At 49.8% G+C, this 23,946-nt stretch overlaps 1 protein-coding gene across 1 annotated transcript; it reads left to right on the forward strand.

Annotated features, from left to right (window-relative positions):
• The first annotated feature begins 749 nt into the window (after nt 1–749).
• On the forward strand, nt 750–15,234 carry CHMP7 (charged multivesicular body protein 7). The gene is made up of 10 exons (XM_047761246.1): nt 750–1,483; nt 3,389–3,560; nt 10,641–10,826; nt 10,964–11,097; nt 11,855–11,903; nt 12,136–12,255; nt 12,542–12,640; nt 12,864–12,924; nt 13,403–13,582; nt 13,786–15,234. The coding sequence occupies exons 1-10, from the start codon at nt 1,185–1,187 to the stop codon at nt 13,836–13,838; spliced, it is 1,353 nt and encodes a 450-aa protein (XP_047617202.1). The 5' UTR covers nt 750–1,184; the 3' UTR covers nt 13,839–15,234.
• Nucleotides 15,235–23,946: the final 8,712 nt, after the last annotated feature.

The raw sequence follows: 23,946 nt of genomic DNA on the forward strand, positions 1-23,946 counted from the left end.
TTTGCTAAGTATTTTACATACATTGTAACATTTCCCTCAAACAACCCTATTAGGAAATATTACTTTACAAGAGGCCCAGAAAGTTTAGATACTGGACCAAGGTCATACAGCCAGTGAGCAACAGAGGCCAAATTTATGTTCCACTCTGATGACTGTTACCTGGTTCCATTAAATAAGAAACTCTTTTCACCTTTTAGATGGTTCAATTAAAAAGAAAACCAGTTTATTCTTAACACACTGAATATGTCTGTTACTCGTTAAGATTTTTGTGTCTGTGTATGAGAGAATCTAACACAATTCTAAGATAATTAGAAGGGCAAGGGTCAAGGTATGCCCTTTTCAGTTTATGAAATAGTTCTCCAGCACCACCATGCATTACAGATATTAAAGCCATTGCACTGCTCTCAGGGAACGAGGGAACAGGACCCGGAATGGTAAATGCTGTATTATTCAGCCCATGCTGTACTCTTTCATCGTGAAAGAGATCAACGATGAGTCAGAACAGTTGGAGACGGTTTCAAGGAAAATGAGAACTGAGCTCGATCTTAAGGGTATATTGATTCTGAGAAGGTAACAAGGGGACACTCCAAGATAGAGAAGGTGAGGGGTGGAAGCTTATATATCCTTGAAAATCCGGGTATACACTCTCACAGAGCTTAAGTGATCGACAGTTTTGTTTATCCGTGACGTTATCGTAAAAGGAAGCTCACTCGGAAGTTTAAATGTCTGAAGAACGTCGCTACAAGGTGATCTGCGTGGCTGATCCTCGTGCCTCTGGCGCCCCTTAGCGGGACTCTACAGTCCTATCAGAAACCACCACAAGTTCGGCGGACAGTCGTTCGCCTCTACAATGCTTTGCCAAACTTCCCGATTCCAGACGGGGCGCGACGATGCGCACTTACCCGCCGCGCACACGCGACGTCCTCCTTACGGCACAAAGGCTGCGGGAGGAGGGGTTGGCGCAAGCGCTCTGAGTTTCTCGAAAAATAGGGTCATCATCCTACTTCCGGGCGCAGGCCGGGCGGAGACGCGTGCGCCGTGAGGACACGCGGGACTTATTTCATGGGGCGGTGACGTAATGACAGAAGAGGAGGTGGCCAAGGAACGGAAGCCGGGAGGGAACCAGGACGGAAGGGGACCAGGGCCAGGGTTGTGTTCGGAGCCTTGGCGGGGCTGGGGTTCCGATGTGGGCCCCGGAGCGGGAGGCCGAGGCCCCGGCCGGGGGAGACTCGGCGGGCCTACTGCCCCCCGAGTGGGAGGAAGATGAGGAGCGCATGTCTTTCCTGTTCTCCGCCTTCAAAAGGAGTCGCGAGGTGAACAGCACCGACTGGGACAGCAAGATGGGCTTCTGGGCACCGTTGGTGCTGAGCCACAGCCGCCGCCAGGGGGTGGTGCGCCTGCGTCTGCGGGACTTGCAGGAGGCCTTTCAGCGCAAGGGCAGCGTCCCGCTGGGGCTGGCCACCGTGCTGCAGGACCTGCTGCGGTGAGGGCGGGCCCGGGCCGGGGGGGCGGGGCGGCTCCCCGCGGGCAGGGACCCCGGCAGTTCTCCCGAGCGCACGCCGCCCAGCCCAGGAGCTGGCCCCCTGGGCAGTCTGTGTTTGCTCTGTGGGCGAAGAAGGAGGCTAGGTTAGGGGGTGTTGGGAGAGAGAGGGAGGCAGGTGGAGGGAAATTGAGAGGCCAGGGTAGCCTCATTACGGAGATGCAGAGGGTTAAGAGTAGAAGCCAGCCTGGCGGAGGTGACAGTGATTTGTCTGGACTGGAATCCCATTATGTAGTTATTTCGTAGGGACTTCTGAATTCAGATTACCTCGAAACATAAATGGTCCATGAGACAGGATTTATTGAACTAAGGAAAGGCAGAGCTAAGAAGACAGTTGTGGGGAAGAGGCCTGTAGGGATCTTGCTAGCAGCCTCCCAGCAGAGGTCATGTGTCTGGCCTGTCTTGGCTTATCCTTGGCACAAGCGGTTTGGAGCAGAAGACATGAGGGAGGTTGAGGGCTTTACTGAGTATCTTGGTGCCCTTTAGGTGCTACCTGTGCAACAGGTGCAGGGTTTTAGAGCTACCTCAGGTGGTAACGTGGACATCTTATACACATACAACACTTCACAGTGTGCAGGTACTTTGCACACACCATTTCATCTGACCCCCTCTGCAGTCCTGTGGGCGAGATGTCCTCAGCAGACAGAAGAGGAAACTGAACCTAAGAGAGATAAGCGACTTACCTGGGGTTGCATAGCTAGTTAGAAGTAATGGGGGAACTGGACCCCGGGGTCTTCTATTCTAAAGCATATGCACACGTTGTATATGTCATACCCAGAGCAGCCTGGCTGAAGACAAAAGTCAACTTTGATACATTGCTTTTAGCTTGCTGCTCTTTCTGATCAAGAGGTCTCTCCTCCTTTTCCCCAGCTCTCTTGCCTTGACTGAGGGATAAGCCATTTCTAGAACTTCTTTCTAGGAAAGTATACTGTGGACAAAGTTTCAGTCCAGGCCCGAGATGGGGCGCAGGAGAGACAGTAGCTGAAGAAGTCCGTGAGGAGCAAGAACAGTCTGGGCTGCTTTTTTTTTTTTTTTTGGTCTTTTTGCCATTTCTTGGGCCGCTCTCGCGGCATATGGAGGTTCCCAGGCTAGGGGTTGAATCGGAGCTGTAACCACCGGCCTACACCAGAGCCACAGCAGCATGGGATCCGAGCTGTGTCTGCAACCTACACCACCGCTCACAGCAATGCCAGATCCTTAACCCACTGAGCAAGGCCAGGGATCGAACCTGCATCCTCATGATGGTTACTAGTCAGATTCGTTTCTGCTGAGCCACAGCAGGATCTCTGGATTTATTATATTTGAAGAGATACTCTTTCTGTGGCCCTTAGCATAATAACCAGCCCATGGGAGCATTCAGTACATTTAGCAATGTATTACTAGTACCATGAAATGCTTATGTCTTATCTCCACCCTGGCTTAGGAATAGCAGAGAACTCTTTCTCTGAACATCTTTGTATTTTTCCTTATGTCTTGTCCTTGACACTAATCCATTGTTGTTGTTTTCATTTTATCATTTGGAACTCCATTTGTAAAGGGAAGTCTCAACACAGGCCCCATGACCTCCTGTGCCTTTGTAGTTTTAGTGGAAAGCTTGCATATTGGAGCCAAATTATAGTTTAGTTTTGACCTCTGTCATCTTCTCAATCCCTCAATTTTCTCTTGTAGAAAATTGTTACGCGGCTTAGAGCTGGAGCATAAACAGTGCTGCTCATAGTAGCTGGCATGGAGTAGGTGCCTGGTAAAAGGCGTTTATGATGATGATAATTAAATGCCTCTTTGTGGGTTAAGAGGGAAGTGGGACCTTGCGTTAAACCTACTAATGCCCTTTTCTTTTTTCACCTGCAGTCGAGGGGAGCTGCAGCGGGAGTCAGACTTCATGGCCAGCGTAGATAGCAGCTGGATCTCCTGGGGGGTTGGAGTCTTCCTGCTGAAGCCCCTCAAGTGGACTCTTTCCAACATGCTGGGGGATAATAAGGTTCCTGCTGAGGAGGTGCTTGTGGCTGTGGAGCTGCTTAAGGTGGGTTGCTGGAAGCAAGAAACCTGGGTGTCATCTGGAGTCATCTCCATGTTCCTGGGGTTGTGGGTGTATTGTTAGAATGAGAATGGGTCTTTTTCACACGGTGACGGAGTAGATACCAGATCATCTTGCCTCCCTTTTGCAGTACTTGCTAGACTTTAGTTGCCAATTGGGCTTGTACATTTCAAGGGCAAGCCTTTGTCTAGGAGTTGTCACAGTTGATTATTTTCTCTCTTTGTAGGGATTAATGATAAGCCACAATTTAGAAAATGCTTTGCCTTTTGTAGTTTATGGACAAGAATTTCTTCCTGAAGACCTTGTAACTTTTATTTTCTCCTTCCCCTAAATCAGCAACCTAGGCTCACATTTCCTCCTCTGTCTCTTACTTCTCCATCAGAAAAGCCAACAGGCGAGTTCCTGCTGACTAGCATTCTTGAGGATACAGGTTCAATCCCTGGCCTTGCTCAGTGGGTTAAGTATCCAGCGTTGCCGTGAGCTGGGTGTAGGTTGAAGATGAAGCTCAGATCTGGCATTGCTGTGGCTGTGGTGTTAAGCTGAAAGCTGCAGCTCCGATTCGACCCCTAGCCTGGGAATCTCCATATGCTGCAGTGGTGGTGGCGGCCCTAAAAAAAAAAAAAGCAAGAAAGAAAAGAAAAGGAAAGCCGGAGTTCCCGTTGTGGCTCAGCGGTTAATGAATCCGACTAGGAACCATGAGGTTTCGGGTTCGATCCCTGGCCTTGCTTAGTGGGTTAAGGATCTGGAGTTGCCATGAGCTGTGGTGTAGATTGCAGATGCAGCTTGGATGCTGTGTTGCTGTGGCTCTGGCATAGGCTGGCGGCTACAGCTCTGATTGAACCCCTAGCCTGGGAACCTCCATATGCCCTGGGAGCGGCCCAAGAAATGGCAAGAAGACAGAAAAAAAAAGAAAAGAAAAGGAAAGCCGGAGTTCCCGTTGTGGCTCAGCGGTTAATGAATCCGACTAGGAACCATGAGGTTTCGGGTTCGATCCCTGGCCTTGCTTAGTGGGTTAAGGATCTGGAGTTGCCATGAGCTGTGGTGTAGATTGCAGATGCAGCTTGGATGCTGTGTTGCTGTGGCTCTGGCATAGGCTGGCGGCTACAGCTCTGATTGAACCCCTAGCCTGGGAACCTCCATATGCCCTGGGAGCGGCCCAAGAAATGGCAAGAAGACAGAAAAAAAAGAAAGGAAAAGGAAAGCCAACAGGTCCTTGGCGCCTTCCTGCTGTCCAGGTCAATTGGCTGCCTCCTGGCCTGCTTCCCCCCTGCAGCCTAGAGCATGCAGCGGATGCTTGACCACTTCCCTCAGCAACACTCTCAGCACCTCTGCAGCTCTCAGGGCCAGACAAGAGACACCAGCACATTAGCCACCTTAGACCAGCCCCATGGTCCACCAGCCCTGCTGGAGAAAATTGCTCTATCACCAAGTCTGGGGCCCCTTCACAGTCCCCAGCTTTAGGAGGGCCCTCAGAGCCACCGCACAGTCCAGAGTTCTTGTCCCCTCCCGGCCCCTCCCACATGCCCTGCATTCTCACCCTCTCTGCTCTCTGCAGACTCTGCACTGAGAAGGTGGAATCCTTTAGTCAGGCCTTCAGCCTCTTGTACTCCCATCTCCAGTTTGACCTTCTCTCAGCCCTTCCTTCTGCCCAAGCTCAGAGGATGAAATGTCCTTCCTCTGTACTATGTGTGTGCTTGGCTCTGTCCCTTCCCTGCTTGTCCCTTTGTCTTGTCAGCTACCTTCTTTTTTTTTTTTTTTTGTCTTTTTGCCATTTTCTTGGGCCGCTCTTGTGGCATATGGAGGTTCCCAGGCTAGGGGTCAAATCGGAGCTGTAGCCACCAGCCTACGCCAGAGCCACAGCAACGCCAGATCCAAGCCGTGTCTGCGACCTATACCACAGCTCATGGCAACGCCGGATCCTTAACCCACTGAGCAAGGCCAGGGATAGAACCCGCAACCTCATGGTTCCTAGGTCGGATTCGTTAACCACTGCGCCACGATGGGAACTCCTCAGCTACCTTCTTATCTGTATGTTCCTGCCCTGTCGCTGTCAGTGCTCTTTCTTCACTTTTCCCATTGCTGATGACTCCTTGTGGCACCTGGTGCCCTGCCTAGTTACTGCTCTGTCGCTCCTTCTCACAGGCTGCTCCCCCGTCACCTCCACACACTGTTTAACCCAGAGCCAACCTGCTTCGCCCCAACCACTCCACCCAGCTGCTGTGGGCAAGGTTACAGGAACCTTAAGTGTGTGTGTGTGTGTGTGTGTGTGTGTGTGTGTGTGTGTGTGTGTGTGTCTCTGTGTGTGTGTGTCTTTATAAAGTACACTGCAGACAGTGGTTTATTTTTTGAAACTGACCAAGCCCAACCTCAGGGCCTTTGCATAGCCCCGTCGTCGTCCACACAGCGTGAGCTGTTGGAATTCCCCAGCCCCCACCCCCAAGAGAAGCTCCAGTTTCTCCTCACCTCGACAGACCCCATCCTCTCCTCCTCAAACTCGGGAGCACGTCTCCGAAATCTTCCAGGTGTCCCTGTCCCCCAGGAGTTTTGACTGAGCAGCACGCATTTTCCTCAGAAGGATGCCTCTCCCTCTGCGCTGCACCCCCTCCTGGCCTGGTACCCTGACCTGCAGGACCTCCAAGGCTCACAAGGCCCCACAGAAACTGAAAGATGGTTTAGGTGGTTCTCGGCCAAGCGCCGTTCCTCACTGCGGTCTTTCCCCTCGTGTGTTCTCTAGCTTGAGCCAAGGGAGGTAGATCCATTTGTCCCCACATGTGTGGTTTTTGGACTCACAGTCTCCACTGCATGTGGACGTTCCTGGGCCAGGGATCAGACCCACACTGCTACGGTGACAACACCAGATCCTTAACCTACTGCACCACAAGAAAACTCTGGACTCACAGTCTTTCGAGAGCAAAGGCAGGGATAGGGGGTGGGAGTGGCATTGCATAGGTCTTCTAAGAACCAACAATAATTTTTGACAACAAAGTAGTCTGATCCTACTTAGGGAGAAAAATAAATCTTCTAGCTCTTTAGGGGCATGGAATGTTCAGTCTGTACCTAGCTTACATCACTACACAGAACACTGAACACGTAATCTCATTTGGTGACATCTGTTTTCAAATATATGAGGACGTGACTCTTTTCTCCTGGGATGGAGACTTGTTTTTATGTGTGAAAATAAAGGGTTTTATCTAGATGTTTTTATACAACAAAGCCTATTTCTGAGGTAAATTGATTTTCCCAAGTCTAATCACAGAAAGCAGCCAACAAACTTTTGATTTTATTTGAAAAAAATAGAAAAAAGTAAAAATTGCCTAGGAGTTCCCGTTGTGGCGCAGTGGTTAATGAATCCGACTAGGAACCATGAGGTTGCGGGTTCGATCCCTAGCCTCGCTCAGTGGGTTAAGGATCCGGCGTTGCCATGAGCTGTGGAGTAGGTCACAGACGCGGCTCAGATCCCTCGTTGCTGTGGCTCTGGCGTAGGCTGGTGGCTACAGCTCCGATTCGACCCCTAGCCTGGGAACCTCCATATGCCGTGGGAATGGCCCAACAAATGGCAAAAAGACAAAAAAAGAAAAAAAGAAATTGCCTATACATTTTGCTATTTTAAAAATTATGCAGGAGTTCCCATGGTGGTTCAGTGGGCTAAGAACCCAGCAGAGTGTCCATGAGGATGTGGGTTCAATTCCTGGCCTCTCTCAGTGGGTTAAGGATCTGGCATTGCCATGAGCTGTGGTGTAGGTCGCAGACATGGCTCCAATCTGGCATTGCTGTGGCTATGGTGTGGGCCGGCAGCTGTAGCTCCCATTCAGCCCGTAGCCTGGGAACCTCCATATGCCGCAGGTGCAGTGTAAAAAGAAGCAAAAAGTCATACAAAGAAATGAAAGCTCCCTTTCTATTCATCCCATTTCCATCTCTGGGTACTTTCCCTTCCCATTTTTGTTTGTGAAAACACACATCTTTTCTTATATTTCCTTGTTATCATTAGTACTTTTTGAAAATCTTAGATACCTGCTTATTGATTTTCTGTCTCCTCTACCAGAAGGGAGAAGTTCCCTGGCCCTGGGAGCAGTGGTGGGTACATACATAGTAGAGACTCAGTAAATATTTGTTAAATAGATAAGTGAATATACATATACATATATATGTATACATATACACTCCATTTTTTTTAGAAATGTAATCTTTTTTTCCCTATTAAAATAGCATCTTTTCACTTATCTACTGGCCATTTACTTATTCCCTTCTGTGAAGTACCTTTTTATATCCTTTGCCTATTTTTATTTTGGATTGTTTTTCTTTTGTATTAATTTGTAGGAGTTCTGTATATTCGGGATATATATGTATGTACATATATACACAATATTGGGAATGTTAATGTTGTTTCCCAGCCTCACGTTTGCTTTTCCTTTTTATTTATGATGTCTTGTACCGTGTAGAAGTTTTTGTATTTCTACAGTCACATTTCTCAGTTTTTCCTTTATGGCTGCTGAATTTCTGATCTTGCTTAGGAAGGCATCCTCTATTTCAAGGTTAATCAGATTTTTAAAATATTTTCTTTGAATTATTTTATACTTTCATTTTCTCAATTTAAATTTTAATAATTAGGCCTGTTAGAATATATATGTGGTTAGGAAAAATCTTCTTTCCTTTCAAATGGAGAGCCAGTTGTCCTCACCTCACTATTTTTTTTTTTTTTAGATATTTTAGGTTGTTTTGAATTTTTTTTTTAAATTAAAGTACTGTTAAAAAAAAAAAAAGTTGAAAAGGAGTTCCCATCATGGCTCAGTGGTTAACGAATCCGACTAGGAACCATGAGGTTGCGGGTTCCATCCCTGGCCTTGCTCAGTGGGTTAAGGATCTGGCATTGCCATGAGCTGTGGTGTAGGTTGCAGTCGAGGCTCCGATCCTGCGTTGCTGTGGCTCTGGCATAGGCCAGCAGCTACAGCTCTGATTCGACCCCTAGCCTGGGAACCTCCATATGCCGTGGGATCGGCCCAAGGAATGGCAAAAAATAAAATAAAATAAAATAAATTAAAGTACTGTTGATTTACTTTGTTTCTTCCTAGCCTCACTTGTTAATGCTGTGTACCATTAATGTGTTGTGTGTGGACACCACACCATCCTTCCTACAGTGGCTTTATGGAAATGTTATCTGACAGCACAGTCAGATCTAGTGAAAGCTCTAGTTTTGTCTGTTTGTTTGTTTATTTTTGCTTTTTAGGGCCGCACCCACAGCATACGGAGGTTCCCAGGCTAGGGGTCCAATCGGAGCTGCAGCTGCCAGCCTACACCACAGCCACAGCAATGCAGGATCCAAGCACATCTACACCACAGCTCTCAGCAATGCCAGATCCTTAATGCACTGAGTGAGGCCAGGGATCGAACCTGCAACCTCATGGTTCCCAGTCGGATTCTTTTCCTCAATGGGAACTCCTAGTTTCTGTCTTATTAGACTTTCTTGCTGTCTTGGATACTATTGACCACTCACTTCTTAAAATTTCCCAATTCCTTGACTTTGTTGTCATTACACTGCAGGTTCTCCTTGGTTCTCCCTAAGCAGTTTGTGGATTTCCTTCATCTCCTGAACGCTGGTCTTCCTTCAGCTTGTTCCTTTGCTCTCTGCATTTCCTTAGATAACTCATTTACACTTTTTACACTTGGGATTTTGATGCTTTCTGTATGTTATGTCCCCAGTCCTGGTGTCTCTCTCGAGCTTCAGGTTTTTATTTCCAATTGTCTGCTCTACCATCTTCTTGGATGTACCTCAAGCATCCCAAACCAACATGTCCAAAATGGAATGTTCTCTCTTGCCTTTGAAATATGCTTTTCCTCCTGTATTCTTCCTCTTAGTCCACCCAGTCACTCAAGCCAGAACCCAAGAGTCGTTCTGGACTCACACCTCTTTCTCCTCCCCACCCAGGCCCGGTAACCACGGACTGCCCCGTCTTGTCTTCCAACTTTTGCTTGAATCCCTTCCTCTCTGTCCCATTCCTACTGCCCTGTTCAGTCCCTTATATTCTCTTGGATTGGTGGTCTTCCTGCCTCTGAACCTAACTCCACTGTCCCTCCTTTCCCAGTCATCAGCCAGATCCCTGTTAATCCAGCCATAGCCATCCCTTCGGTGACTGCCTACTATCTGCCGAGGAGACATTACTGTTTGCATGAGGAAGAAGGGCTTCTGTTCTCTCGGCCCTTCCCAACCTCACCCCTAAACACTGCATGGACTCAGACTCTGAGCCATTGCTCCTGACACCCCTCTTCCTGAAATGCCCTTCCCACCAGCCTCACCTACTGACTTACTCACCCTACAGAATTCTGCTCAACAACCATTTTTTTCCTGGGAAATTGCTGAACTCTTGGGTATTCCTTCCCTTTATTTTCATAGCATTTTGTGCCTGCTTCACTAAATATTTCTTGTTTGCAAAAGACTGAAAGAATAATTTCCATGAAGGAGGAAGACAGTGCCATTGTTTCTTGAACTTGTATTTCTCACAAGGATCCTGTCCCACCTATTTGTCACCTGCTTCCCTCTTGAGACACTTTATAGACTCAGTAATATTCTGGTTTGCAGTATTGCCATTTGGCATAAAAATGGAGAGATGGGGATTGGCGGGGAATTGAGATGCCGTCTCATCCACCTTTAGATGCTATGTGAGTGGGATGCTGAGGACCAGTGAGACCTTCTGGTCCAGGGTCCCAGGCGGGGCCGACAGCCAGGCCTCAGCTCTGGTTCATGGCTGTTCCACCACACCACGCAGCCTCATTCTCCCCTTGGGGGATGGTGGGCCAGGGAGGCTTAGAAGTGCCACATCCCAGATGGAAGGGCAGGCACACAGCTGGCTCCTCGTATACATGTACCCCTTCTTATCCATGTTCACCAAACTTTCCTCCAAGGTTTAAAAAAGACGCAAATCCTTTTTCCTTTTCAAAACTGTTAGAGAAGACAGGGTCAATGCACCCCTGCCCTTGCCTTGTGTGGTGGGACTGAAGCCCGGGGTCAGGGCTTGCGGGGTTCCGTGGGCAGCAGTCAGGGCCTGAAAGCACCCATCCCCTTCCCTGCAGGAGAAGGCAGAGGAGGTGTATCGTCTGTATCAGAACTCCCCTCTCTCCTCCCACCCTGTGGTGGCCCTGTCAGAGCTGAGTGCCCTCTGCGCCGGCTCCTGTCCAGATGAGAGGACCTTCTACTTGGTGTTGCTGCAGCTGCAGAAAGAGAAGAGAGTCACTGTCTTGGAGCAGAACGGGGAGAAGGTATGGAAATGCGTTGCTCCTTCCCCGACTCACCAGGGACTTGTCGGGTGCCTGCTGACGTGCCCGCCTGCCTCCCTGCCTTGGCATTTCTCAGCATTGGGGTTTGGAGCAGCAGTAATTTGTCCCCTGTTCCTCAGATTGTGAAGTTTGCCCGGGGGCCACACGCCAAGGTCTCTCCTGTCAACGACGTAGATGTCGGGGTTTACCAGCTAATGCAGAGTGAACAGCTGCTCTCGCGCAAGGTGGAGTCCTTATCCCAGGAAGCAGAGAGGTAACTAACTACCCCTGGGCTGAGCACCCCCGGCCCCCAGCCTGGCCGGTCCCCAGAGCTGCCAGCACTGGGCTCTTAGAAAAGAAAACAGCTTTCCTTTTACTGATTATGAAAATGCTAACTGCACAGTGCAGCAGCCTTGGGAAGCATGTAGTATCACAAAAGAGAAAAAACTGAATTATCCCCCAAAGAGTACAGCCGTGAACACTATGCTTATGCTCTTCTGTGCCGGTAACCATTTACCCAGTTGTGACTGAGCCAGACCTTGTCCTGCGCACCTGATGATACAGGCAGACATGGCTCTGCCTTCCCAGAGTCTTGCCGAGGGACCCCTGCTCTTGCCCGCAGATGCCCATGCAGGGTGTCCCTGCTACAGGCACGTAGCTGTGGAATGAGAATGTACTTGTTCACACCATCTTACGGTGGGAGAAACCCCACATTGTGGGAAGGCCAAGGTCGTCATTCGCTACCTCCTGGCTCCCAGGATGGGAATCTGCCTTTAAGGTGCCTTGTCTGCATGTTATACCCTGTGGGTCAAAACAGCTTTTCCTTGGTCCTTTGCCTTCCCCACATGCAGCTGCCCCAGCTCACATCCTAGCTTGCTTGGGCATCACTTTTCTTGCCATTGGGTGGAATGAATTTGATGTGGTCTGCAGATTGAAAGTACCTTCACTAAGTGCTATTGCTGGGGACACTTCAGGACCCTGCCACCCTCATCCTACAGCCTCATCATCTTGAGCTGTTGCTTTGTTTGTAGGTATAAAGAAGAAGCCCGCCGGGCATGCCGAGCAGGAAAGAAGCAGCTGGTGAGTTTTCTCCTCCCACTTATGTTCCTGGACCCTGGGCTGGCAGTGAGAGTTCAGGAGTTTGGGGAACGGCCTTCTTGAGGCTGAAGGGGAGCAGTCTGTGGGTGGCCCAGGCACCACAGCTTGTTTTACAAACCTGTGATGGATGGTCTCAGCACCGGGGAAGGGCTCTCTTCCTCTGGCCCTTTGGCCTGCCCTGTCTGAGTCTGACCAAGTCTCCACACCCCGCCAGGCACTGAGGTCTCTCAAGGCCAAGCAGCGGACGGAAAAACGCATCGAGGCCCTGCACGCCAAGCTGGACACTGTTCAAGGCATCCTGGATCGGATCTACGCCTCGCAGACAGATCAGATGGTAGCCACTGCCCCCTGCCCCGGTGCTGGGCTGGTCCCTGTAGCATCCAGGCTTGTTCCCTCCACTGTGGCTTTGCCATTTGGAGGAGGCCTGGGCTCTTTCAGGATATGGTTGGGATCACCTTTGCCTCTCTGCTTAGGAAGTTTGGGCCTTAGTGGACATGGGGTGAGTCACGCATGGGTGGGAAAAAAGAAACCAGACCCAAAGCTATCTTCGGAGATGAAACAATATTGTCTCTGTTTTGCCCAGTGTTCTTTATCTGCACTGACAACTTTGTTTTGTTTAGGTTTTCAATGCCTATCAGGCCGGGGTCGGAGCACTGAAACTCTCCATGAAGGACGTCACAGTGGAGAAGGCAGAGAGCCTTGTGGATCAGATCCAAGAGGTACAGGCGGGGATCGGGTGGGGGACACCTAAACAAGGCAGGTCCTGAGGGTGGATGTGGCTCCTTTTTTCCTCCAAACTTTTTACCTTGTGCACTTGAGGAAGCTTCCCCTGATCCTTAGATGGGGCATCATTACTTTGTAACCCTCAACATTGAGACCCAGAGACTGAGATTCCCCAGACACACCATTCAGAGCTCAAGGCCTCGCGCTGTTCTCTTGCAGCTGTGTGACACCCAGGACGAAGTATCTCAGACTCTGGCTGGTGGGGTAACCAACGGCTTAGGTGAGTTGACGAGTGATTCTGTCCTCCCTCCTCTCTAGGAGGACCTCACCTCCTTGGGCTGTGGTAGATTTGGTTCTGGGCCTGCTTTTCTGGGGCTCTCCCATGTCACCCTCTCTCTGTGGCTTCTCCAAAGGAGTAGTGAGAAGGAATTGCCATTTCCTCTTTGATAAGCTGTGCTCATGACCCCTCGGTTCTCCAGCGTCCCTCACTCACTAGGCCTCTTCAAGGGCACAGAGGAGCAGGGTCAGTTCCACGGTGTTGGCAAATAGACCTCCTTGATGACTTAGCTCTGTGTGTAGAAAAAGAGTATCTGCTTAGAGGTGCCCTCTGTCTCCCAGTTCATGTGATTTTTTTAACCTGCAGGGAAGCATGGGTGTCTTTTGTAAAGCTGGGCTGCGTCTTGCTATCCTCAATCCTTGACGCGGTAATGCATTTCATCCCTGGACTTTATATGTCCTGTGTCGTCTTTTCTTTCCAGACTTTGACAGTGAGGAACTGGAGAAGGAATTGGACATCCTCCTTCAGGACACCACCAAAGAACCTTCGGATCTGCCTGTCAACCCCCGGAGGAAGTTACATACCAACATTGTGCCTAATCCTAGGATCTCGGACGCTGAACTTGAAGCTGAACTTGAGAAACTGTCCTTATCAGAGGGAGGTATGGAGCTGTGTTCCCAGGGTCTCTGGTGGGCATGTGGCCCTCTGGGTGACAATAGCCTGGTTACGCAACCTGCCAGGGCACCAAAGCCAGGGAAGGATGTGGCTTGTTATTTAGATTAATATTCAATCCCTTAGACACCAGGATGCTTTCAGCTGGAAGACCTACCTGGTATACAGTTCAGTTCCTTCTTCTCCTTGCAGGTTTGGTCCCAAGCAGTAAATCTCCAAAAAGACAATTGGAACCGACTCTCTAAAGCCATTGCAGGACCCTCAAGTGCAGGACCTCATGTCAAAGAGAGACCATGCTTGTGTGTGTGTACATAGTTATTTAAATGAGAAACTTTTGGAATGTGTTGGGAAGAGGAGGAACGACAAGCACTCTGATGTATCTGGATGCTACCACTTACTACGGACAGATAGAATTTCTGGAAGCCTGCCCCTGAGGCCTGCTGCCAGCTGGGGTCATGAACCTGCCTTCTCATCTTTATAGTGCCACAGTTTCTACGGTTCTGTGTTTGCCCTGTCGTCTCTCATAGCCTGCAGTCCCTGCTACAGGCTGGGTTAGGTTTGTCTCCCCCACCAGCCTTGTTCCGGCCAGCGAAAGTGAAAGATTCGCAGCTTTGCCAAATCAAAATCTATCCTCGTCCCCCACCCCCACTGTGCATAGAGGAGTTTATTCTGTCTGTAGGTCTGTTGCACAACGTGTCCCAGCCTCACTCTGTTTCTGTTGGTAGTGAGGAGAATCAAACAGCTACTGCTCTGTGGAGAAACACTACAGTGTAAAAGTTTTTTCTCCGGGCTTAGCTGTCAAATTCTCTGGGCGTTCAGAAGGAGAGGTCACCCCTGAGTGGCTCAGAGTCCTGACATTTGGAGAGGGGCCTTGTGGGGCTGGTGGACACTGCTGCCTCTTCCATCTTATGCAAAAGGAGATCTGCTGATGGACAGAGGGTTATTCTTGGTTCTTTGAACTTGAGCGAGAGAAGCCGGGTGACTGCAGGGCCCCAGGTATTCCAACCCCATGTGCTTTCTTAAAGAGGCATCATCTCTGCCTTGCCCCCATGATGAATAACTAAACATAATTTAAATATATAAATCAAAACCAGCCACATGACACACCTCCCCTTCTTGAACCTGGCAGACCCAACAACAGGTTCTTTGTTTGAATTTCAGAAGCATTTTACTTTGTAGCCCACCGCTCAGGGCAAGGGATCTGAGCCAGGATGTGCAATAGAAGCAGAAGACTGTGGCCCCCTGCCACACCTGCTGTGAGCTCCCCAGTCCTGCTCTACACCCATCCCCGTCTCCTGAAGGCCCATCTTCCTTCTTCCTTTGGCCAGTGGGGGAGGATGGTATGGGGGGCCAGGCAGGAGAGGGTCCCAACACTCTGGCAGCAGGGAGAAGAAAACATACCAGCCACACTGCCACTCTGCTGCCATAGTCCCAGATGCCTGCCTGGCCCTTGGCTCTGTCCTTCCTGCTTGATGGGACCCGGAGCAGAGGGGAGGGATGTGCTCCAGGCCAGGAGCACAAATCACTGTTCAACAAATGTCTCTCCCATTCGACCTTGGGAAACTGAAATGTTGGGGATGAAGAGAAACAATCACTATTTTTTCTTTTTTATCTGGTAAATAATTAAAAGAAAAACCCCAAGTGCTTTGTCCTTGTCTTTTCTTTAGGTCACGTAAAGTTCCTTGTTCCTTCATGCTTCCAGGAGTTCCCGTCATGGCTCAGTAGTTAACAAATCCGACTAGGAACCATGAGGTTTCGGGTTCGATCCCTGGCCTTGCTCAGTGGGTTAAGGGTCCAGCATTGCCATGAGCTGTGGTGTAGGTCACAGACGTGGCTCGGATCCCCAGTTGCTGTGGCTGTGGCATAGGCCAGCAGCTACAGCTTCGGTTAGACCCCTAGCCTGGGAACCTCCATATGCTGTAGGAGCGGCCCAAGAAATGGCAAAAAGACAAAAAAAAAAATACTCCCTTCATGCCTCCACTTCCTCTGGCATCCACACACTGGGGTTCTTTTACTGACTCCATAGGAGGACGCTGGCTAGCTGCCTGGGTCCTGAGTGGTTGTGAAAGTGGTCAACTCCTCAACAGATCGCTCTCACACTGACACTGTTACAGAATGGCCTCCTTCTGTTTAGGAATGTGCCTTATTCCATTTTCCTTACTCCTTTCCCTGTTCCCTTTAAATGACCCACTTTCCTCGGCCCCTCTGATTGTACCATATTTTCAGTCTGGCATTGATATTTCCTCAGCATCTGTTACATGCCTGCGGTTTGCCATCCATGGGGGGAGACAGGCTTTGAAACAGAGCCGAGCGAGAATGGGCTGGAAGATCTGCCCCAGCACTAGGTAAGTCAGCAGGCAAACCAACCAGGAAAAGGCGCTGGGAGCAAGCCCAGAGCAGAGACACTTAGAGTGAAGACAGGCCAAGTTCTCAGAGGAGGTATGTTGTAGGGACCCCCCTTCCCCCCAAAAGTAAGTGACCTGGACTATGAGTCTTATCTGCTCTACTGTGTCTCTTTCACTGACCTGAGCTGCCAAGGAGGCCTTGCTTTAATGTTTCAGGCTGGTTCTCTGCTGCGCTACAGGAAATTAAAGCGTTGATTCTGGGCTTGGTTTGGATTGAAGATGGAAAGCCACAGTCTGGTGGTGGCTGCATTTTCAGCATGCCATCCCCGTGAGGGGCCTGAGTCTGGCCTTAGTTTATTAAGGAAGCCGGTGAGTTTTCTTCTGTGTGGCAAGAGATCAGGCCCAGATGAATCAGGTTTAGATACTGCCTTGTTGAGAGTGAAGTACCCTATGGGGTCCAGATACACAGCAAGGAAGTCCAGAGAACATTTAGTTCAAATTGGGGGCTCAGGGAGGGCTTTGTTGAAGGGATGACAGCCAAGCTCTCATTTCCCTTGACTATTTCCTTGGGTCTTCAGCATCTTGTCAAGCAGTCTACAAGTTATAGACTATCCTCTATCCATGGTTCCACTGAAATCAAGTAGGGAGAGAAAATATATCAGGCAGGGACTGATCCTGACTGGGCATCAGGAAATGTGGTTCCAATTCTCAAGCCACTAACTAGTGGCTTTGGAAACACGGGGCACTTTTTCTCATTCATAAGGAGAAGCAGAGAGACTAGGTGACTCCATGCATGGGGGTGGGGAGTGGGGGGACTGAGCACTTGGTGGGGAGGGGGGCGGGGAGGAAAGGGGGAAGGGCTCACCTTCAGAATCTCCTTGACCTCCCTGAAAGCGGCTTTTAGCCAGAGCCCTGCAGCTGGTTGGGTCTGAGGTCGGACAGCCTGTTGTGAGAGGGACGAGGAAGGGTGAAACTGCTGTGATTATCACCGCCTGCCTGAAGGTTGAGCTGACTCCCGGAAGAGGTCAGGATATGCTGGAAATGTAATCAAGGCCATCCGAAAAGAGAGCTGCTAAAGCTGTTCAGGATGAGGCCACTAAACGAAGCATGGCTTTGAGGTTGATGGGGGAGTTTGGCAACCCTCTTTTCTTTTGAAGAATTTTATTTTCTCCGCCAACGTCTCATTTTTACTCAGGTTGCAGCTACTCTTTGGGGAAAGTGTGATTCCTTCTCTCCTCCTGCACAGAAACAATAGACACCCGAGCATGAGAGCCTTCGGGAGTCCAGCGAGAGGTGATCTTTCTAGAAGGAAAGGTTCCAAAGTCACAGTTATTGCTCAGAGTCGCTGCTGTCCAGTCTCAACTCTGGTGCACCTGAGGTTGGGAGGAGGCGGGGACTCCGGGAGGCGGGGACTCCGGGAGGCGGGGGGTGGGGGGGAGGCGGGGACTCCGGTAGGCGGGGAAGGGGGCCCGGAGGGCGGGGAACATTTGCAGCTCTCTCTCTCCGCGAGCAGTTCCCGCGCCCGCTGGCCTTCTCCTGGGAGGCAGTCTCCGTTCAGGCGACGGGCACAGCTCGAGGTCCCCGGGCGCCCGGGGAAGGAGGTGAGAGCGACGCACGCGCCCCGCGCTCGGCAGGAAGTGGGTGGGTGGGTGCCGGACCTCAGGGCTCTGGAGCAAGGCGCGCGTCTCATTTTGCGGCGAACGCGGGATGCCAGGCTCTAGGAACTGTCGGCGGGAAAAGTTTCCAAGTGGGATCCCCGAGGGGAAGGCGGCCGAACAGGACGGAAAGTCCGCTTCCTTATCGGATCCTTGTGCCCTCGGCCGGTCCTTGCCTGGCCCAGATAACGCTTTCCTCTCCGGCCGTTTCTTGCGCTCATGCCCTTCGTGCCCACATATCCGTCCCCAGCGCAGACCCTGGGCCCTTAGTCACTGTTTGCAGCTCGTACTGGCGCCTTCTGCAACGCTGGGAAGAGTCTGGGAGCCACGGACCGAAACCTCCCCGTTCGCTTCACCGGATAAAAATCCAGGACATCGTCTTTTTATGCACTGTGTGGAGACCTCCTCCAACAGCAGTATCAATCAGGCCAGGGGTACCTTTTCAGCGCGGGGATAACGACCTCGCAGGAAGCCGGGGGGCGGGGGGGGGGGGGCGTTTGGCTGATATTAGGAAGAAGGCTAGTGCCTTCATCTCGGCCTCACGACGTGGCCCTTGTCCTTCATCTCAGGCTTGCGCAGAAGCCTCCGGAACTCCCAGCCAGGAGGCCTTCATGGCAGAGCCAGAAGTGACCGAGACCCCAATACAGCAGAGGGCAGGGCAGCGGTGAGGCAGGCCTAAGACTCGGCGTTATGGCAACGCTCCTTTGACTTCTCATTCACTGCAGGCTGCAGAGAATGGTTTGTGCTGGCGTGTGCTGGTGTCTTGAACTTTTGCCACCTGCACTCCAGGGTCACCAGTGTTCTTGCTTTCTTCCTGGTCATCTTGAAACTTCTGGTAGCTCTGCTGGTGATGCCTTGGAAAGTGGCAAGCCAGGCAGCGGGCTATCAGCCCTTTGGGGACCTCTGACATCTGGGTAGCCTTTGACATCATGTGTTCACTTCCATCCTGTCCTTGTGCCTCTGCAGGCCAGCCCCTTCAACTGCCAGCGGCACGTGACCCCGAGGGCTGCTCTGGTGGCCACCGCGGTGACCTGGCTGCTTTCAGGTCTCATGTCTTTCACCCCTGTCCAGCTGCTGTCTGGCATCAGGCAAATGGGGCAGGACAGAGCCAGCCCAGCAGTACAGGGCTCCCTCTCTGGGTTCAGAGATGCAACCCCAGCCTGAGCTGCACCTGCTCAGTGGCCTGCTCAATGGTGATTGTGGTAGTAGCGGTGGTGATCATGGTAGTGATCGGGAAAGGGTGATGCAGAGAGAGAACAAATGGGTGGAACCCCCTCAGGGTAGGCTTGATATTAAGAACTTAAGAGGAAATCAGCCTCAGAGACCAGAGTTCCAAGATGAAGTGCAGACAGGGAGGCACTTTCCCAAGGTTGCCCTGTGAGTGAGGGACAGAGAGGAAACCAGGAACTTGGGACCATGACTTATCTTCCCACTGGGAACCATTTGGACTCCCAGCATCCCAAGGTCAATCCCTGGCAAGTGGATCTGGGTTCCAAACAGCTGCGGGCACCCTGCTCACATAGGCAGGGCCTGGCGTGGAGCTGCAGAGGCTGGTCTTGAAGCCTACTTCTTTAAGCCCTAATTCTTCAGTTGCTCATTAGCATACAAATTAGTTGGCAGATTAACCAGCTCCTCCCCTAGGGAATTTAGGGGAAGATGAGTTTTGAGGAAGTCAGAGAAGAGGACCATAGCACATGGGGATGCTATGGCAGGAGGCAGGAGTGGATGCTGGTGGGCTTAGGGGACCTGAGAGGTGGGTGGAAGTCACATGTCTGAGGCTCTGCATATGGTCTAACTTTTCCCAGCGCCAGGCGGGGGAGCAGGCTGAGGACCCCCAGAGCCAGGCTGCGTGAGGACATCTTGCTCAGCCAGGACCCACGGTCACTAGATGAACATTATAACATCCTTCCTTCCCTCATAGGGTAGAGGTTGGGCCGTCAGGATGGAGTGGTGCTTTCCAGTTTTGTCTCCAGATTGTTTTGGGTGGTGGAGAGAGATCATGACCTAGGACCAACAGCCAGACCTGTGATTCTGTGGCTCTGGCCCCTGGGGCCATGACTGGAGGAGATCAGGGGAGCTTTGGGTCTGGCTCTTTTGGAGCTGAAGTTTCCAGAATGCCTTCTCTGATTTTGGGTCCCATCTCCCCGACCCTTACACTGTGCCAGATGCTTTGTGGGTTATCTCTCTATGGGTTTATTCACTGTTGATCAACTCAGTGAGGCCAGCACTCTTACCCCCATTTCACAGACAAAGAACTAAAGCAGAGATAGGTAGTTAAGCAATTTTCTCAAGGTCACACAGCTAACAAACAGTCAAACCAGTATTCAAACAATCTGACCTCAGTACTTGCCCTTATAACCTCTGTGCTATGTGAGGCTAATGGGAGAAGGGAGAGTTTGGGGATGGAACACCTATATTTTGTGGCTATCTTAATACATGACTTAGGACCTGTTTCCTTCCTATGTGTTTATGCAGGCATTGCCTCTTTCTGTACAAAATACAGTTGTATGTGTCTGCAGCCTGGCTTTTCTGTTGTTCCATGGGCAGAGATGCGTGTTTGTTGTCACTGAGATGGGTGGGTGTTTGGAGCCACCCTTATTCCTACTCGGGACCACTGTGGGCTGGCTTCTGGCATGTACAGGGATGGGCCAGCATAACCCATGGCAGGTGGCAAGAAATCTGAGTTCTGGCTCCGTCATTGCCTGAGGCTGTAATGGAAGAAAAGATCCAAGGAAATAACGATTTATCTTTAGCCTACATCAAAGGATGTGTTGTGGGAGTTCCCGTCGTGGCGCAGTGGTTAACGAATCCGACTAGGAACCATGAGGTTGCTGGTTCGGTCCCTGCCCTTGCTCAGTGGGTTAACAATCCGGCGTTGCCGTGAGCTGTGGTGTAGGTTGCAGACGCGGCTCGGATCCCACGTTGCTGTGGCTCTGGCGTAGGCGGGTGGCTACAGCTCCGATTCAACCCCTAGCCTGGGAACCTCCATATGCCGCGGGAGCGGCCCAAGAAATAGCAACAACAACAACAAAAAAGACAAAAGACAAAAAAAAAGGATGTGTTGTGAAGAAATGGAAACTACATAAATGCTCTTTGAAAGTATCAAGTGGAGTTCCCAATGTGGTGCAGCGGAAATGAATCCAACTAGGAACCATGAGGTTGAGGGTTCACTTCCTGGCCTCGCTCAGTGGGTTAAGGATCCAGTGTTGCCATGAGCTGTGGTGTAGGTTGCAGAAGCGGCTCGGTTCTGATGTTGCTGTGGCTGTGGTGTAGGCTGGCAGCTGTAGCCCCGATTAGACCCCTAGCCTGGGAACCTCCATATGCCACAGGTGCGGCCCTAAAAAAGACAAAAGACAAAAAAAAAAAAGTATCAAGTGCTCCACATATGAAGGGCATCATGAAGATGGGGGTCTCCGCACTGCCCTCTCTGGAATCAGGGCCATTTCCCCCAGGTGGCCGAGCCATGGTCTTGTGAAACCTCGTCTCAGACACAAATCAGGCATCTGCCCTGCTGTGGCCTGACCCCCTCCCGACTTGTGTCTTTGAGGTGGGCTCTGGAAGAGGAGGGCTGGTTGAACTAGCTCTTCCTTTTATCAGCTGTGTGAGCTCTATACTTTAATGTCTTCATCTATAAAACAAGGCTAACAATGTTACCACCCCAAAGCATTGTTGTGAGGAGTAAATAAATTAAAAAATGCAAAGGACACAGAGGGTGCCTGGTATAGAGTAAGCCAGTTCAACCTCTGTTAGTTCTCAAACCCTTGTTGCCCTCCGGACAGGTCCATCCAGGGACCTTCTGAGGTCATTTGTGGAGCTCTGTGCACTTACTGGTGGGTGATTGTGTTGGATGTCCTAATAGATGCATAAATCGGGGCTTGCATTTTGTTGTGTTTTATTTTATTTTTGCTTTTTAGGGCCACAGGTGCAGCATATGAAAGTTCTCAGGCTAGGGGTCGAATCAGAGCTGTAGCCACCGGCCTACACCATAGCCACACCAATGCGGGATCTGAGCCACGTCTGCAACCTACACCACAGTTAACGGGAACGCCAAATCATTAACCTGCTGAGCAAGGCCAGAGATCAAACCTGCATCCTCATGGATGCTAGTTGGGTTTGTTACTGCTGAGCCACAATGGGAACTCCCTGCTGTGTTTTAAATAGTGCTTGCATCTGGATGAACTGGCCTCATGCCTTTCTTTACCCGAGTCTGTTCCTCTGCAGTATTTTGCTGATAGACATTAGATTAAAAATAAACATGAAGATCCTCAAAGTCAAATGTTGACTAATAAATAATGTAAAGACATTTTAAAGAATTAAGCAAATAAAAGTCTAGATTTTCATTAGAAATTCTTAATTTTCACTCAGTTCTCTTAGGACAGAACACCTGCAGAGTTCCTGCTCTGGCGCAATGCTCAGCCACATTTCTGCAGCTCCAGGGTGCAGGTTCGATTCCCAGCCTGGCACAGTAGTTTAAAAGATCCAGCAGTGCTGCAGCTGCGGCATAGCTTGCAACTGTGACTTGGATCTGATCCCTGGTCTGGGAATTCCATGTGCTTCAAGGTGGCCAAAAAAAAAAAAAAGACAAAAGAGAAAAAAAGAACATTTTCAGTCTAGTGCAAATTCATTCCTAAAGGTGGGCCGGTTGGATCATGGGATCATCCTTAAAAAATTATTGTACTTTTTTCCTGTCTTTTTTCCCCCTTTTTGCCTTATATTTTTATTAAGGCAAAAGAGACACAAATTTTCTTTTGCTCTCTTTTACCTCTTTTTCTTCATTTGCACTTTATATTGGATAAAGTTTTTATATCATTATTATTTTCCTTTGATGATTTGAAAGCTATAGATTATATTTCAGGTCTTTCAGTGGTTACCTTGAAATTTTTAGCATATGGACTTAACTATACATTTTTCTAACAAATTTTAAAATTCTTCCTTAGCTCTATCTTTTCCCCTCCAAGAATTTAAAGATGCTCTAGCTGTGCATTGAATACCATCCCCTGCCCACTGTTTTATTTTTTCAAGAGCTTTAACTTGGCTTGAAAAAATAAACTTATTATGGACAATTTCAACCATACAGAATAATTAGGAAAATAGTGGCGTCATCACCCATTTTCAACAATGAGCTTCAGGAGTTCCTGTCGTGGCACAGTGGTTAACGAATTCAACTAGGAATCATGTGGTTGCGGGTTCGATCCCTGGCCTCGCTCAGTGGGTCAAGGATCTGGCGTTGCCATGAGTTGTGGTGTGGGTCATGGACGTGGCTTGGATCCGACATTGCTGTGGCTGTGGCATAGTCTGGCGGCTACAGCTCTGATTGGACCCCTAGCCTGGGAACCTCCATATGCATGGGGTATGGCCCTAAAAGCAAAAAAAAAAAAAAAAAAAAAAAATCATTTTGCCAATCTTATTTTACCTGTAATTCCTCACTTATCCCCTCCCCAACATATTTTAAGGCAAATCTAAGACATACCATTTCTTTTTCTTTTTTCTTTTTTTGCTTTTTAGGGCCGCATCTGTGGCATATGGAGATTCCCAGACTAGGAGTCCAATCAGAGCTATAGCTGCCGGCCTATGACACAGCCACAGCCATAGCCACAGCCACAGCAATGCAGGATCTGAGCCACGTCTGTGACCTACACCACAGCTCACAGCAATGCCAGATCCTTAGCCTACTGAGCCAGGCCAGGGATCGAACCTGCAACCTCATGGTTCCTAGTCGGATTCGTTTCCGCTGCACCACGACAGGAACTCCTAAGACATACCATTTCATTCATACACACTTTAGTATTAAAAAACACAAATAAACCTAACAGGAGTAACAATGAACACCCCTGAAAAGTAAGATCACTCCATCTTGTCTAGTACCCAAGCCTCTTTTCAGATTTTCCTGACTTTATCAAATATGTGCACTAGTAGATTGGTGTGCTGGAATCTGGATCTGCAAAGGCTCATCTCTCATATTTGGTTGACATGTCCTTTCTTACCGTTAGTAGTAGTAGTAGTTTTTTTAAAATGTGTTTTAGAGTTTTCGTTTGCAAAGTTCTTCTTTTGTGGGTGGTTCCCCTCTTTCTGTGGGTCACTCATCCTTGTCTGGTGATTCTGGGCTAGCCTCCACCCTGCCCCGGGCACCCAGTTAAGATCAGGTTTATTCTTGGCAGCTAAGAGCCATGTCAATATTGAGGATACCATTGACCCACTTGGCTAGCAGTAGGCTTGGGCAAGGAACTCTTCACAAGGCAACATCTTTGGTCTTCTGCCTTCTGGAAAAAGCCATAGCTCCCAGGAGGCAGCAAATGTAGCTTTTTTCTGTATAACTGTATAAATGGGGATGCTCCGCCTCTATCCTTGGCTTT

The sequence above is a fragment of the Phacochoerus africanus genome, chromosome 15 (assembly GCF_016906955.1).
Source record: "Phacochoerus africanus isolate WHEZ1 chromosome 15, ROS_Pafr_v1, whole genome shotgun sequence".
Classification (NCBI taxonomy): Eukaryota; Metazoa; Chordata; class Mammalia; order Artiodactyla; family Suidae; genus Phacochoerus; species Phacochoerus africanus.